Source organism: Pelophylax lessonae (genome assembly GCF_965119305.1).
Source record: "Pelophylax lessonae genome assembly, chromosome: 4".
Lineage (NCBI taxonomy): Eukaryota > Metazoa > Chordata > Amphibia > Anura > Ranidae > Pelophylax > Pelophylax lessonae.
The window spans coordinates 75,753,578-75,771,561 of NC_138771.1; the positions used below are offsets into that span (position 1 = coordinate 75,753,578).

Genomic DNA, 17,984 nt, shown 5'->3' on the forward strand with positions numbered 1-17,984 from the left:
TGCTCAGCTGTTCCATGGCCAGGTGTGTGTTATTACCTCATTATCCTATTTACAAGGAGCAGATAAAAGGTCCAGATTTAATTTCAAGTGTGCTATTTGCATTCGGAATCTGTTGCTGTCAACTCTCAATATGAGATCCAAAGAGCTGGCACTATCAGTGAAGCAAGCCATCATTAGGCTGAAAAAAACCAAACAAACCCATCAGAGAGATAGCAAAAAGATTAGGTGTGGCCAAATCAACTGTTTGGAACATCCTTAGAAAGAAAGAACGCACCGCTGAGCTCAGCAACACCAAAAGACCCGGAAGACCACGGAAAACAACTGTGGTGGATGACCGAAGAATTCTTTCCCTGGTGAAGAAAACACCCTTCACAACAGTTGACCAGATCAAGAACACTCTCCAGGAGGTAGGTGTATGTGGGTCAAAGTCAGCAATCAAGAGAAGACTTCACCAGAGTGAATACAGAGGGTTCACCACAAGATGTAAACCATCAGTGAGTCTCAAAAACAGGAAGGCCAGATTAGAGTTTGCCAAACAACATCTAAAAAAGCCTTCACAGTTCTGGAACAACATCCTTTGGACAGATGAGACCAAGATCAACTTGTACCAGAGTGATGGGAAGAGAAGAGTATGGAGAAGGAAAGGAGCTGCTCATGATCCAAAGCATACCACCTCATCAGTGATGCATGGTGGTGGTAGTGTCATGACGTGGGCATGTATGGCTGCCAATGGAACTGGTTCTCTTGTATTTATTGATGATGTGACTACTGACAAAAGCAGCAGGATGAATTCTGAAGTGTTTCTGGCAATATTATCTTCTCATATTCAGCCAAATGCTTTAGAACTCATTGGATGGCGCTTCACAGTGCAGATGGACAATGACCTGAAGCATACTGCGAAAGCAACCAAAGAGTTTTTTAAGGGAAAGAAGTGGAATGTTATGCAATGGCCAAGTCAATCACCTGACCTGAATCCGATTGAGCATGCATTTCACTTGCTGAAGACAAAACTGAAGGGAAAATGCCTCAAGAACAAGCAGGAACTGAAGACAGTTGCAGTAGAGGCCTGGCAGAGCATCACCGGGGATGAAACCCAGCGTCTGGTGATGTCTATGCGTTCCAAACTTCAGACTGTAATTGACTGCAAAGGTTTTGCAACCAAGTATTAAAAAGTGAAAGTTTGATTTATGATTGTTAATCTGTCCCATTACTTTTGGTCCCTCAAAAAGTGGGAGGCACATAAACAAACTTGGAATTCCTACACCGTTCACCTGATCTGGATGTAAATACCCTCAAATAAAGCTGAAGTTTTGCAGTTAAAACACATCTTGTTTGTTTCATTTCAAATCCATTGTGGTGGTGTATAGAGCCAAAAATATTAGAATTGTGTCGTTGTCTCAATATTTATGGACCTGACTGTATGTAACCTGTCCCATGGCCCTGCCCATGCATTGGTTACCTGCCCAAACCGCTACAATTTGGCTATCCTATAGGCTCCTGGCCTAGTGCAGGACTTCATCACATGAACCTCTGTAGCTAATAGCTGAAAAGAAAAAGTAATCATAACCTGGAGTTAAGTGAAGCTAGAACAATGCTTAATCTTTTCTTGGAATCAAATGTTATAAGGTTTTGACTGCAAGGTATTTTTGTATGTCACACTCAGCATTTAAAATGCATATTAAGACTATGTTTGCAGTTAGGTGATTTTCAGATTGCAGTGCACATACAATGATTCTGATTATTTAGCCTCCCTGATTGCCTTAGAGCAGTGGTTCTCAACCACTATGCCGTGGTCTTCCTCCCATTAGGCCGCAGATTTCTATATGCTCCAACATCTAGAGCAGGGATCCTCAAACTATGGCCCTCCAGATGTTGCGAAACCACACATCCCATGAGGCATTGTAAAACTCTGACATTCACAGACATGACTAGGCATGATGGGAATTGTAGTTCCTGAACAACTGGGGGGCCATAGTTTGAAGACCCTTGAACTAGAGCCTATCTCAATGTTTCTCAACCATGGTCTATGGACTCCTTCCTGCCAAGCCACAGCTTCCTGTCTGCTCCAACAGCTGGAGTCTAGCTAACTCCAGGAGGCCACAGGAGAGAGGACATGGGAGGCTTTGTTATAGGCATATCAAGAGGGGATCTGCTTAATAATTGCTGTATCTTGACATTAATTTACACTATACTTGTAAAGGGAAGGGGTGTGCTGATATGATTATAGTAAAGTCTTTGCACGTATCACAGGTTAGTAAATGGACAAGAGTTTTCGAGGGTGGTAGGTGGGTACTGGCCTGGGAGGAGACCAGGCAGGACATACATGTTCATGTAAAGGTTCAGGAAGAATTTAGGGTGCCAGGACATCAAGGGTTCTGTACCAGGGATTAATACATCTTACATTCAGGTATTGCCAGCAACAGAAGATGAAGAGGTGCAGGGTGGCTCTGGGGAGAAAAGATTTTGCTTACTACACAGGATTCCAAACATGTTGAACAGACCTCATTCCACTTACACCACACATGCTGCAGCACCCCATGTGTTCTGAGACAAAGTGTTCTGGGCACATATGGTGGGTGTGATAGTACAACAAGCACAGAGGGTTAACATCCCATTCATCCCAGGGTTCAGGTGAAAAGCTGAGCTCATCTATATTGCATCTTCATTTTTACTGTCTCTCCACACTCTCCCTCTACCTCATGTACTTTCACATCTGACAGGAACACTGCAAAGTGGAAAGCACATCAAATGCTGAACTGAAGCTTAAACATAAACATATTCCTAAAGGACTTTGAGATATAAGGCAGGCCACAGTGTAGAAAAAGATGATCGTGTCACCAAAACCAAATTATAATATCCCAATCCAAGTACAGTACCAATTACATAAACTTTTCAATATGGAATATTTTTTGGATATTTTTAGTTTGGTTTGGTGGCGTGTTCACCTTTTCATTCAATGTAGTCAAGTATTTCTGCAAAAACCTCCCACCAGAATCAATAGTGGAATATACTTGGCATTCTTTTTCTGCCTTAGGTCTCAAAGCCCTTTTATGTTTATGCCTAAGGGTTCTTTCACACAGGGCACTGTGCTCCGTTCAACAGGGGATCTGTGAACTTTACCTCTGATTCATCATATTTAGGTCCGGAAAAAACGGAAACGGATTCAGTCCTTATCTTTTTTTTTTCCAAACCTGGACAGACTTGGTGGTAGGCAGATGTGAAAAGTGTAATGATCGGGATGATTAGACTCAGGTGGTGCATGCATTTAAAGAAGTTGTGCCAGTCCAGAACTGCATTTTTAAAAGTGGAAGGGGAAAAGTGGCAGCCCACTTTTATTTAAAGGAATGGAAAAGTTTCACAAAAGAGTAATTTCCCACGCAGGGGTTCCACCAGTATTGTAACTTGCACACTGTTTCATCCTCCTGGCTTACTCGCTTGCCAAATGGCTGCTTCAGGCCTCTCACCTAGGCCCTAGGTCTGCTAGACCAACACAGCAATTTCCTTCCATCAAGCTCTCTCATAGCATACTCAGGATCAGCTTCTTGCTGCGCTGTCATGGACTACATCTGCCTCCTGCAGACATGCATGCTCTGCCTCTGTGATTCCTAGAGAGAATGGGAGGCCTCCCGACTCCCATGCACAGACCTCCTGTCTGTTGGGTGGAGTCCTCCCCGACTGGGAGCCCTGAGCTCTAACCCTGGGTCTATTATGAACCCAGCCCACACCTGTGCAGTCAGCATACCTGCCTCTCCAAAAATCAGGTGTAAATTGCTTAAAAAAACAGTGGCACGGGCTCGCCTCTCCACAACAGACACAACTTAATTTACATCCACCTGCCCATAAACCCGATTGGAGCTTCCAATTAGTCCTGCTTGAAAAACTGGCCCATGTGAAAGGGACCTAAAGCAGAACTCAAACATTTTTTCTTATAATTTGTTGTGTAAAAACAGTTTAATCACATAAGGTTTATGCCACTTTTAGAATCGCTGCTCTTTCTTGATGTAGCACCATCCTAGAGTAGGATGCTAGATAAATTTAGTCTGGCTCCTTCTGTATTCGGGGGCAGTAATTGTTTGGCCTGGTTTGCTCAAGGGTTTCACATGGTGGGAGTTTCATTTCTTCCCCCTTTTCCTGGAAGAAGCTTCTGGAGGTTACGGTGAGAAATTCAAAACACCCAGCCTGCATATTTATCAGCTTTCAGCCAATGCCTGGAGAGGAGTGTCCAAAAGGGGCTGAAATGGTGATAAATGGTCTGAGATTGTGGAGAGCAGGGTTCCTAAGCTGTCCTCAGGTAGCCCGTAGACTGTATAGCTGCTCTAGAGGCCTCAGCAGTGTCAGGGCTGAGGGCCTAAAAGGACTTTGCTAGAAGCTGATTCCAAAACTTCCTCAGGGGATCTAGTCTGGGGAGGTGCCGTCTCATTCACATCACTGGACCATGTCCGGACGAAGCTGGAAGGTGGCAGCTGTACTAGGGACTTGTGAGTAAAGATCCTAAACTGATTTCTGTGACCATGTAGTGTTCTGGAAGCTGCACTGCAGTTGTACTTCAGTTCAAGTTAACCACATGCCAAAAAGACTTGCTCCATGGTCTTCAGCTGTGAGGCCTTAGACTGTCCAAACCTCATTATTGCGCCAGGAGAAGATTGTCCCCTAATTTTAAAAGTGGTTGTAAAGTCTCAGATTTAAACTGCCATTATTTTCTCTCTTAGGGCAATAGTAATGGCACTGGCTTTTTTTTTTTTTCTGTTATAATATCGTTAAATACCTTTTTACAGCACAGCTTCTGTGCTGTTATGTGGTTCCTGGGGGACGGGCTGATATTCTTCTTGGATGTATGTAATTACATCAGCAGAGGGAGCTCTACACTTTGACCTTGTGTGCTGAGCCATGTCGTGTGCTGATTGGCTGAGCATGTTAAAAATAAAAAAAGAGAGGAGGGGGAGTAGCTTCAGGGGAATAGCAGGATGGGCCAAGAGGACATCAGCTCACACACAGACTACAGAACTGACAGGGAAAGAGGGAGGGGAAATGCTGAGGAGAGAGCAGGATGACAGAGGCATATAATCTGACCATGCAATCATGGATCAGCAGCCATGATTAGGGTGGTCAGTTTAAACAGGTGAACACATAAACAGGCAAGATCAACCAGGTATTGTAGAGAATGGAAAGGGCCAGATGATACTCCAAAAGCACTGTGATATCTATCATGCATTAAAGGGACAAGACATTTTTTTAAAACCACTTGCTGAGCATTTTAAAGTATCCCGTGGCCCATACCCTCCTCTCCTGTTGAAGTTCTTCAAGCAATAAACTGCAAAAAGACATCCTAGACTGTATTATTGAAACCGGTGAGAATGGACTGATGCTTGCAGGGATGAGCAGCCTCTGTGCTAGTTGGGGAAAAACCAGTTAAACCAGTGGCCACTGTGTGTACAATTTAATTCATGTTGGATAGTATAGCTTTCACTTTACTTTCAATCCTTCGACTGAGAGCTGCGGCTTTTTTGAGTTGTTGAAATCACTAAATACAATTATCTCCCTTCACCTATTTTCTCTGAAATGGGAATAGATACTATATCGTTTAGTGTCTGACACCGTTAAAAAAGTTTGTGGATCATTGCCAACCCTTTGATTGCATCAAGCTAACTAACCTTGCCTACATAGAACAAAGGAAACAAGCCTTTTATTGTATCGTAGGCACAGGGTTGTTTTTTCTATGTTTAGACCTCACTTTTTTATGACATTGTAATGGAGGAAGAGTGGCCACACAAGGTCCCCATTTTTTGAATGCCTTGGTAATCTTCTGCAACTGGGTTGGAGATGTGTTACTTTGCTGAATCTGACCCAAATGGTTGTTAATGTAGTTTTTTTTAAAGAGAATATGTCACTTTGCCCATTCAGAGGAAACTGAAAAGTTCTCTCGATCAGGCTCCCTCTTGATACTCATCTTCTTTGAACTCCCTCTTATTTGTGGGAGAGCTGGCAAATACCCAACCTTCACCCTTTCCAAAACAGAGCATTCAAAGAGTTTAAACTCAGTACTCCTGCTGGTGAACATAAAAATGAAAGAGTGGATAAAAAATAGGTACAGAAGGTAGAGAGGTGAGCAGATTGACAGATTCTCTTAAATGTGCAGTTGTGTTTCTATTTACAGCAATAGAAATCACACACATAATCTCCAACCCTAAAGTGTTCGTAAAGTTATTTAAAAAAACAAACAAATATTTTTTACTTACCTGTTCTGTGCAAAGGTTTTGCACAGGGCACCCCCGATCCTCCTCTATTGGGATCCCCCAACTGCAACAGCAGCGATATTCTCCTGCGCATTGGTGTGATGGTACAAATCAGAAGATGACTTAGCGGTCAAAAGTGGATATAACTGCACAGTCTTGCTGCCCTCTAGAACACTGTATAAAAAATATAAAAACAGTTGTACTCACCTGATTGGGTGTCCTCATTACCGGCTCTCTTTTCCCACCTGGGCCCCTAGGGGGTTCGAGGTTCTCCCCGGGCACCTGCTGTTACCTCCCCCCCATGACCCTCTCCTACTTACCCTACTTTCTTTCCAACCCTGCCAACCCAGCCCCCCCTCCCACTTGGCCCCCGGTGTACCCAATTAAGAGCTATACCTTGGTTTTGGTTGAGACCCCTTCTGTGTGGGGGTCCATCCACGCAGTGTGGCCTCGGCCACACCCACAGTTTGAGTATACCCTCATTGCTTCTCAGACGGGACGCTGGGTCGATCCCCTTGACGTATCACATTGTTATCTGTTATTTGAATGTTATATGCTGCAGTTTTGTATTTTAAAGCGCCTTGTTTTATCACGGCATGTACCTAATATTTTCACTGCATATTACTGTACCATGTTTCTTTTGCCTTTAATAAAAACTGTTTAAAAAGAAAGAAAAAATATAAAAACAGAGGGCGCACTGGCCTACTGCATTATCTAACATAGATTTATTGAAAAAAATAAAATAAAACTACTCACAAGTGTAGGTAGTAAACTCGCTCATCAGGCCACTACAAGTGGCTACAATTTCCCAACTTTGCCAAAGCCTCTAGCTCAAGGAAGACCTCACCAGGGTCCCTGCTGGCTGACATGTTTTGAAGGAACCCCTTCTTCATCAGAGCCCTCAAAGGCAGCCACCTCCTATGGTGGAGGACGTGTGGGCTGGGTCCTGAGCCGTGCCCTATATGTACATTGTCACACACAGTGCGACAGTGTGCCTACTCCCTCGTGACTGGATTTGATTGACAACAGCAGGAACCATTGGCTCCCACTGCTCTCACTGAGTATAGTGAGAGAGAGTAGCAACACTGCTCTTGGGCACAGTGCTGGATCGAAAACAGGCTCAGGTATCTGTAGGCGGGGGGGGGGGGGTGCTGACAATAGAAGGATTTTTACCTTAATACATTAAGGTAAAGAAACCTTCAGCCTTTATAACCGCTTTAATCTTTTTAATCTCTTTGAGATTGATTGACTGAAGGCAAATAGGCTGTTTGCTTTGAAAGGAAAGTTGAGCTTTGCAAGGAAATTTTACCCAGAAGTGAGCGAGGTAAAGCTTTGCTGACCTCCAGTATGCAATCATGTGCAAGCAAAAAATGCTGTTTTTTTTTATTTGTTTTCTTTGCACCTGATAGGGTACTTTGACAAATTAAACTTCACCACATTCACTGTGCTCTGGGGCAAATTCCCTTGCAAAGTGCAACTTCCCTTGCAAAGTCAAAAGCCTGTTTCCCTTTAATAAATCCACCCGCACTGATATTGTGCCACTTGTTTTACATTTTTGAATTAACCATAAAGTGTAGAATGGGCCTAAGATGGATAAATATTGCATTGTCATTGATCAGTGTCTGTTTTCTCACTTGCAGAGATATGTAGAAAACTCTAATGTTATGGCCTGTTACAATGAACTTATTCAGCTAGAATATGGGGAAGTACGTGCACAATTTAAACTAAGGTAAGGATATGGTGTATTTGAATTACGCAAAACATAATTTTATATTGTACGCTGCACTTCAGTTTTGTTACTTTGGGCCTGATTCTAAATGCTGCTAAATGTGATAACTGCTGCTTAAAGTAGTGTGTCAGGCACATATGATTCCACATGTGATAATATCTTAATGTTCTTCAAAGAAGCAGCATTTTTAAAGACTATTGGCCACCTTCCTCTGTAACAGTTCTGAGTAGCAGACATGGAGCAAGCATGCAGCCCATGAAATCAGAATGCTTTTTCTATATTAGATCAGCACAGCAGCCAAGCACCTAGTATTTTCAAAAGTTGAGGTCAACAAAGTAGCCTACATATTTCAACCAGCACAGGCATTCTCTAAGACATGGAATTTATTCTTGGACTCACCTTCCCTTGTGAATGAGTTTGGGGTACATTGTACCTCTACGCATTCACCAAAAAAAAAAAAAAAAAAGTCAAAAAGTAACAAAAACCCAAACAGTTTTTGACAATTCCTTTATAAAAAAAGGAAATAACAAAAAACAGTGTTCCCCAATGCAAATCTATCGTCAATCACAATGTCTGTGCAGCGGCGGAACCAGGGAAAAAAAAAAGGGTCCGTTCCCGAGGACAACTGTTTTTTTTTTTGTCATAAACTGTGTCTGGGTTTTTCTTACTTTTTGACACTTTTTTGTGAATGGGTAGGGGGGAAATGTACCCCATACCTATTCACATAGACGGGGGGCCGGGATCTGGGGGTCCCCTTGTTAAAGGGGGCTACCACATTCCAATAAGCCCCCTGCCCACACACCCCCACAACCACCTGCCACGGTTGTAGGGAAGAGGCCCTTGTCCCCATCAACATAGGTACAAGGTGCTATGGGGTGGGGGGCAAGATCTAGTTTCGGTCTTTTCCTCTGGATAGGTTCTTCCCTTTCAACCTGCACTTGTCCAAAGATCACTTATGGGGTCACTTTGGGGCAGTGCAAGACTTGTTACTTCATGGGGTGATTGTCCCGGTTCCGGCTTCGGAATGTTTTCAGGGGTTTTACTCAAACCTGTTTACAGTTCCCTGGAAGGAAGGCAAGGTACGTCCAATTCTGGACCTCAAGGCGCTAAACTGCTTTGTGCGGGTACAGAATTTCCAAATGGAGTCCATTCGCACCGTAGTGGCATCCCTACATCTGGGGGATTTTCTCGCTTCTATCGACATCAAGGACACCTACATTCACATTCCAATATGTGCCGGTCACCAGCGCTACCTCCGCTTTGCCGTGGGCAAATAACATTATCAGTTTGTGGCGTTTACCTTTGGTCTCGCCTCTGCTCCTTGGGTCTTCACAAAGTGTTGGCCCCAGTGCTAGCATTGTTGCGTCACTGGGTGATCGCAGTATTGGGGTACCTGGGCAATCTTATTCTGCGAGCAGAGTCTCCGACTGCTCTGATGGACACTTTGGAGATTACTCTAGGATTTGGCCTCAGCCAGAGTGTTGCTTCCTCTGGAAAAACTCTAGAAATTGCAGGAGGCAATTCAGCTTCTGTTGTCCAGCAGATGGCCAGAGGTGGAGTAGAGGTGGCTTCGCTCTCCGGCACTTCCACAGGGAAATCCTTCTCCCCCTGTACTGGGCGGTTGTCATCATGAATGCCAGCCTGTCTGGGTGGGGAGGCGTCCTTGGCACAGCTTGTACTCAGGGGGTCTGGACTTAGGAAGAGTCCAGACTGCTGATTAATGTACTAGAACTCCGAGCGATCAGACTTTGTCTGGATCATTGGGCAATTCGCCTTCAGGGGTGTCTGATACAAATTCAATCGGACAATGCCATGGCCGTGGTCTATGTCAATCACCATGGGGGCACAAGAAGTGTCCTGGCAGATCGGGAAGTAGCCGGCATTCTAAGGTGAGAAGAACGATCGTTCAAGCCCTCTTTGCTGTACAAATTCCATGGAAGATACAGAGGTTTGTGGCATGGTCTCAGGATCCTCTGGCTGACGCCGCAGATGCATTAGTGGCTCCTTGGCGTCAGTATCGTCTAATGTATGCCTTTCTCCCTCTCAAACTTCTGCCAAGACTCCTGTGCAGGATCGAGGCAGCAAGGGATTCCGGTCTTTCTGGTGGCTCCAGGCTGGCCTCACCGGTCTTGGTACGCCGATGTGGTACTGCTGGTCGCCGATGCTCCTTGGAGATTTCCTCTCTGGGAAGATCTGCTGTCTCAATGACCAATCTTCCATCCTGCTTTATAGTCTCTGGTTTCAACGGCTTGGTTGTTGAAAGCCAGGTGCTGAAGTATAGAGGTTTGTCTGAATTGGTGATTCCTATGCTGTTAAAGATTAGAAAATCTACCTCTAGGAAGATCTACTATCGTATTTGGAAGACGTACATTGTGTGGTGTGAGTCTTTTGGGATTCTCCCTCGCTCATCTTCGGTGGCTCGGATCTTGGCTTTCCTCCAACGGGGAGGGGGGGGGGGGGTTGAGCAACGCCTGGCCTTGAGTACCACCAAGAGCCAGGTTTCCACCTTGGCGGTTTTCTTTCAACGTCCATCGGAAACACTTCCCATGGTGCATACCTTTTTCCAGGGAGCTTGACACATGGTTCCTCCAGTGCAGTCTCCATTACCACCGTGGGCCCTCAAATTGGTGTTGCCAGTTATCCAGGAATCTCCCTTCAAAAATATCAGGAGGTTCCCCTGCTTACGTTGTCCCAGAAGGTGGCCTTTTTGGTGGCGATTACTTCTGCGTGCAGGGTGTTGGAGCTGGCGGCGTTTTCTTGCCATTCACCTTACCTGTTGGTTTACAGAGTTAAGGTGGTTCTTCGTCCCTGACCGTTGTTCCTTCCAAAGGTCATCTCTGATTTCCATTTGAATGAAGACATTGTGTTGCCTTCCCTATGTCCCAGGCCTAAACATCTTAAGGAAATTGCTCTGTTTTCCCTGGATGTGGTCCGATCAGGGTGTACCTGGCAGCTATGGAGTCTTTTAGGAAGTCAGAACCCCTATTTGTACTCAAGGTTGGACCTCGAAAAGGGTTGGCTGTTCTCTGCTGCGACCATTTCCAGATGGATCAGACAGACAGTAATTCAGGCCTATTCAATTAGGGGTCAGGTTCCTCCTTTCCCTGTTAAGGCACACTCCACACTCTACTGGGGTGCTTAGTGCCTCCTGGGCCTTCTGTCATCATTCATCAGTGATGCAGGTTTGCAAGGTGGCCATCTGGTCGTCAGTGCACACTTTTACAAAGTTTTATAAAGTGGATGTGTTGGCATCTGCGGATGCTTCTTTTGGCCGCAAGTTTTTGTAGGCTGATGTTTAGAGGACCTGGTCCTCTTTGAGGGTGTATTTGTTTTTTTCAGGTAAGCTCCAGTTGTTTTGGTTGAGCTCCATGTTACCTGGTGGGCTATGGTTAGCCTTGGGAAAAATTTTCTGTTATTTTTCCACCCCTCATGTTTAACACTGCTTTGGGGCATCCCAATGGTTAAGAAGAATCAGGAGCTGTGCCCATCAATGAAGGAAAGAGAAAATGGGATTTTTGACTTACTGTAAAATCCATTTCTCTGATGTTCATTGATGGACACTGCTTGTAACAAAACTGTGCCTATAGCTCAGTGTGGGTGTATATCCCATGGGACTGCCCATAGTTGTAGTCATGCTCTATCCTGCCTAGTGTCCTACTCCTGTAAGGGAACAGTATAACCCGATGGTTAAGAAGAATCAGGAGCTATGTCCGTCAATAAACGTCAGAGAAATTGATTTTATGGTAAGTCAAAAATCTAATTTCTTTTGGTAATACCACATAATCCTTTATTTTTATTTTTGTGAATTGGACTTAGTTTACCGCATGCGATCATTTATGCAAATAAGTAACATGATACGCTTATCGCATGTGGTAAACTTTGGTGAATCAACCTCTTTTCTTTTCACCTTTCAAGGAAAGAAGCTAGTTTTTAAATGGTCCGACAGGGCACCTGTCATATTACGGGAACACTGCCGGAGCCAAAAATGTAGAGAGAAAATTTATTTTTCTAAATTTAAAAGGTGTAAACACGCAAGGGGGCGGGCTTTCCCTATTTCATTTCCCACACTCTTGTCTGCTCTGGTTCCTAGCTTACAGTACATCACTAATACCCAATATCATGTATGACATCATACTTATATGAGGAGGGAACCAGAAGAGTCCGTGCCTCTGGCCGAGATCCCCCTTCATTTCCAACCTGTGCTCCCTTATGTGTTTGTCAGGCTGGGTTTGGGAAGCCCAGGGTGGTTCAGCTCTTACATTTAACATACACTTTTTAGTACTATACAAAAAGGCAAAAATTATAAACCTAACCCGTCAAGCTCCCCATTAACAGTAAGGACATCGCATCACAGCATTATCTGATTATTAGGCAGACGTTATTGCTACTAGGAATTTATCATGAGAATTCCATCCTTCTCAGCAAACCCTTTTGCTAATTCTTTTTGAAAGCAAGACACATTTGCATGTGGCCTATATTTACACGTATTCACCTGAAAAAAAGTTTTATAGATACTATAAATTGTTCAAATATTTATTCTGCTTATCTTTGTATTTTTTTTTTTTTTTTGTATGAAGCTAATTCATTGTATTTTTTTTAAGTGAATCATTCCTTTATACTGTAGATGCCAACTTGAAGAAATGTTCTTTTTCAGCCTCACTGACTGTTGATTTTTTTTATTTAAGGGCTTGTAATTCTTTATTTACTACATTAGAGAAGAGTCAAGAAGCCATTGAAATTACTAATGAGGATCACAAAATACAGGTACAATTAGATCAATGCTTTATTATGCTTAAAACCATTATTAAATATCATTTTGGCATTATTAAGAGGAACACATGTAACATAATTAAAGTGATTAAAAAACATATTTTTTATTGCTGATAGTAGAGGTACGAAGCAGCATACAAAAATGACACTTAGTTCTCTTAAAGTGATTGTAAAGTCTAATTTTTTTAAAAAATAACAAACATGTTATACTTACCTCCAGCTGTGTTGGTTTTGCACAGAGCAGCCCAGATCCTCCTCTTCTTGGGTCCCTCTTCGGCTCTCCTGGCCCCTCTCTCTTGTTGAGTGCCCCCACAGCAAGCAGCTTGCTATTGGGGCACCCGAGCCGAATTATAGCTCCCTGTGTCCATTCAAACACGGAGCCACGACCCGGCCCCACCCCCCATCTATCCTGAATGATTTTAAATAACAGCAGCGGGAGCCAATCATGCCATGCTGCTCTCTCAGCCAATGAGGAGGGAGTCCCAGGCAGCTTAGACACTCCTGCAACATTGATGGATAAAGATGGGCTCAGGTAGGTATTGGGGGGATGAGGGGGGCTGCTGCACACAGGTTTTTTTTTTATCTTAATGCATAGAATGCATTAAGATAAAAAAAACCTTTACAACCCCTTTAAGTATTTATAATGCTTATAAATGCAAAAAAGGTGACGGGGCTAACATGGATGTGTTGCTGAACAGTCATCCTTTACCACAGTAATTAAATGAATTTCCCTGCTGAAGCCAGTTCTTAAATCCAGTTGGTCATAACCATTGTATAATTTAGCACAGGTAATACAGGAAAGTCAACAGTCTTTTTAGGCAGCTCCTCTTTTTCCACAAGTCTTGAAGAAATACTCACAGCCATGAGATACATGAGAGGTGCATGAAAGTGAACACTTTTTTTAGGCTGTATAAAACACTTGCCAACGTCTCTGCACTTCTGGATCATGGTTGTTAGCCTTTTTTAATTCTTGAAAAGCATGGAGCGAGATAAAACATTTTTTAACTTCTTTGTTTGTATGTATACATACTGTGGTTGTGCATAACTGGCTCTAGAGGTTTTTGCACATACCTGCAGCCATAGCTAAAGCTCAGTCCATTCTGACAGGCACCAATTGGTACTTCTTCAAAGTAGAGAAGTTTGCCCGTCCCTTCCTACCTTTTGCATACTGGAGCAGGGCCTAAAGTGGTTGTAAACCTCAGACATGAAATATGAACAACGCATATCCCTCTTTAGTGTGTACTTGTTTCTATTAAAGGAGTTGTGAAGTCAGAAAGTATTTTATCCTAATGCATTCTATACATTAGGATAAAAAGCCTTCTGTGTGTAGCAGCCTCCCCAGCACCCCCTAATACTCACCTGAGCCCCATCTCTATCCAGTGATGTCCACGAGTCCCTCTGCTATCCGGGACTCTACCTCCTGATTGGCTGAGACACAGCTATGGTGCCATTGGCTCCCACTGCTGTCAATCAAAGTCAGTTAGCCAATTAAGAGAGAGAGGGGGCAGGGCCGAATGGCAGCTTATTGTCTGAATGGATACACGGAGCTGCAGCTCCCCTCAGGTGCCCAGGAGGGAGGGGCCAGGAGAGCCGAAGAGGGACCCCAGAAGAGGAGGATCTGTGCTGCTATGTGCAAAACCAACACAGCTGGAGGTAAGTATAACATGTTTGTTATTTAAAAAAAAAAAAAATGAGACTTTACAATCACTTTAAGAGAACTAAGTGTCATTTCTGTCTGCTGCTTTGTAACTCTACTATCAGCATGAATCACTTTTGACAAGTTTTCCTGACACCAAGAGAAAAATGGTTGCAGGGGAGGGAGCTGCAGCAGATTTACAGCTTTAGCTGTGTTCCTGTGAGCTGTGGAATGGGGGACGTGTCCCTTCACTCCAATCAGCTCTCAGAGCTCTCCTCACTGAGCTCTGCAGTGTGTAACATCAACTCTTTACTACCTTTTTGCTGAATGCTCTGACAAGCTTTATAAATTCTGACTTTAAATAGATGTGGAGAAGAGAAGACAGCAGATAAACATGTACAACTTGCCTACCCAGAGGTGTCGGAGCTTTCCTGTCAGAATAGTCTGGCATTTGGGCATGAAAGGAAGGTTTGGGAGTCACTTTTAGTCTCCTGCACTATATACCTGAAGAAGTGTGCCCCACTTCCCAGTGAGTCTCTAAAGGCCCTCTGACACAAGTTGTCCTTTAACCACTTCAGCTCCGGAAGGTTTTGCCCCCTTTCTGACCAGGCCATTTTTTGCGATACGGCACTGCGTCGCTTTAACCGACAATTGCGCGGTTGTGCGACGCTGTATCTAAATAAATCATGTATTTTTTTTCTTACAAATAGAGCTTTCTTTTGGTGGTATTTGATCACCTCTGCGGTTTTTATTTATTGCGCTATAAAAAAAGAACCACAATATAGAAAAAAAAAAAATTTTAAAAATGTAATTTTTTCATCTGTTTAGGCCAATATGTATTCTGCTACTTTTTTTCAGTAAATAAAAATTCAAATAAGCAAATATTGATTGGTTTGCGCAAAAGTTATAACGTCTAAAAACTATTGGATACATTTATGGACTTTTTATTTTTTTATTGTTTTTACTAGTAATGGCAGCGATCAGCGATTTTTAGTGGGACGGCGACATTGCGGCAGCCAAATCTAACACTAAGTGACACTTTTTGGGGACCAGTGACACCAATGCAGTGATCAGTGCTAAGAAAATGCATTGTTACTGTATAAATGACAATGGCAGGGAAGGGGTTAACACCAGGGACAATCAAGGGGTTAAGTGTGCTCCTAGGGAGTGCTTTGTAACTGTAGGGGGAGTCGATGCACTAGAAGAAAAGAGAGATCTGTGTTTTAGCTTAGCTGAAAAGTTTAGCGTGCCCCCGACATCTCCTGCACAAAATCAAGTACATGTACGTGATTTTGAGCAGCCGGGCCGCCCTGCCGCAGTATATATATGCGGTGGGAGGTCTGGAACTGGTTAAAGCATGCTCCCAGAGGGCAGCCCACCTAGAGTAATACTTACATTTGTCCCCAATCCAGAAATCTTTAACATGTGGCCCTGTCTAAAACTGCATAGCCCTGCTTTAGAAGGTTACACCACCCAGGTCCTCTTCATCTTGCCCTTAGGCACTGGGGCCCTAGTCATTCCTATAGGAAGAGCCATATTCTGCAGCACCAGTGGAAACAGGTTGCAGTAAAGCTCCCTACAGGAATATATAGGGCTGTGGGGGACATGTGGAGAATGAAGAGCACCCTTTCTGAAGCAAGGCTATGTGGCAGGCAGGACCAGACCATAAGGACTGCTGGGTCGAAGACAAATTTAAATAACTCTCCAGGTAGGCACTCATGAAAGTGGGTGCATTCCCCTAAAGGACAACCTATACCAATGTACACTAAGAGCTGTTTGTTAATTAAGGCAATTGGAAATGCTTGGCTGGCCTTTTGCAAAGGGAAATATGCGTGTGCTATTTTTCTTTATTTGCTTGGTATATAAAACAAGTAGGTAGAGTCAAGTAGAATATTAGTTAAAGCGAAGCTCCACCCAAAAGGAAAAAGCTCCGCTTGTTTGCATCCTCAGCTGCCACATTTAGCACTTTTCGAGGGGGAGGGGGGAGCGGATACCTATCAAAACCAGAAATCGTTTTGCAGAGATCTACTAAATTTCTGGCCCCTCTTCCTTCCCCCCACTGCCTTCTGGGAGAAACACAGGTTCCAGAAGACAGCTGGACCATTCAGAAAGCCCAGCGTGACTCAAACATGCACAGTAGGAAACAGACTGTGAAGTAGCAAGGCTTCACTTCATGTTTCCCTTAGTGAAGATGCCAGCCCCTACACCCAGGGGCTGATAGACAGATCGGCTTGGGGTGCCGACATTGCTGGATCCCTGGACAGGAAAGTGTCCATGTATTAAAAGTCAGCAGCCAAATTATTTGTAACTGCTGACCTTTCATTTTTTTTTTTTTTTTACAGGCGGGAACTCCTCTTTAACCACTTGCCGACCGCCGCACGACTATCTACGTTGGCGGTCAGCCCCTCACAGGCAAACTGACGTAGGTCTACGTCGCTTGCTTGTGAGGGTCTAGGGAGCGAGCGCGCGCCCCCGGAGGCGCGCTCCCGCGTGGTCACGGACCCCCCCCCCCCCGCGCGTGTGACCGGCGGACCCGATGTCCGCCGGTCACTCTGCGATCGGCGGGGGAGAAGGAGAAAGTCAGGCGGCTTGTGTAAACAAGCTGCCTGTCATTCTCCCCTGTGTATGAGAGATGATCATACGGTTCTACTATGTAGAACCGTTGATCACCGTTCATACAGCTGAAGCCACAGCCAATCACAGTAGAAAGCACGCCCCTAGGGACACACACAGCCCCTCCCTCTCAAATAAAGTTAACCCCTTCACTACCAGTGTATTTTTACAGTAACAGTGCATATATATAGCACTGATTACTGTAGTAATGTCACTGGTAACCCCAAAAGTGTCAAAAATGTCAGTCAAGGGTCCGATCTGTCCGCCGCAATGTCGCAGTACCGCAAAAAAAATCGCAAATCGCCGCCATTACGCGTTAAAAAAAAACAACAAAAATGACAAAAATCTTTCCCTTTGTTAGTAAACGCGATAACTTTTGCGCAAACCAATCAAAATACGCTTTTTGTGATTTTTTTTACCAAACATAGGTAGCATAAAACAAATTGGCCGAAAATGTTAAAAAATTTTGATTTTTACATTTTTTGGGGGGGGAATTTCATATAAAAAAATGTGAAAAATATTGCTATTTTTGCAAACTTTACGCTCTTTTTTTGTTTATAGCGCATGATCAAAAAATCGCACAGGTGATCAAATACCACCAAAAGAAAGCTCTATTTGTGGGAAAAAAAGGACGCCAAATTTGTTTAGGTACAGCGTCGCACGACTGCGTTAAAGTCACGCAGTGCCGAATCGCAAAATACCCCCTGGTCGTTTAGCAGCCAAATCCTCCGGGGCTTAAGTGGTTAAAGTGTACCTACTACACTTAGGTACACTTTAAAGAGTGCCTTGATCTTGATCTGGCATGTAAAACATCATGCTGGTCTCCTGTCTGGTCTAGACGCTGTGGGATGTATTTACTAAAACATTAATAAGTACTAAAGTATGCTCATGTGTTTACTTTAAACATTCATTCATTTCTTTTACTAAACTCCCTGGACATATTTGGATGGGTGATATGTACAGTACATTGTTCTCAAATTCACTAGCTTCAAGCTGCAGCTTT

General features: G+C 43.8%; 1 protein-coding gene across 3 annotated transcripts in view; it reads left to right on the forward strand.

Moving 5' to 3' along the window:
- Positions 1-17,984, forward strand: part of PDE8A (phosphodiesterase 8A) — a 461,419-nt gene that overhangs the window by 365,544 nt on the left and 77,891 nt on the right. For all 3 annotated transcript variants that reach the window (XM_082254023.1, XM_082254021.1, XM_082254022.1), the window contains exons 6-7: positions 7,874-7,962; positions 12,648-12,726. In XM_082254023.1, coding sequence (XP_082110149.1) covers positions 7,874-7,962; positions 12,648-12,726 — 168 coding nt within the window. The remainder of the gene's footprint in view (positions 1-7,873; positions 7,963-12,647; positions 12,727-17,984) is intronic.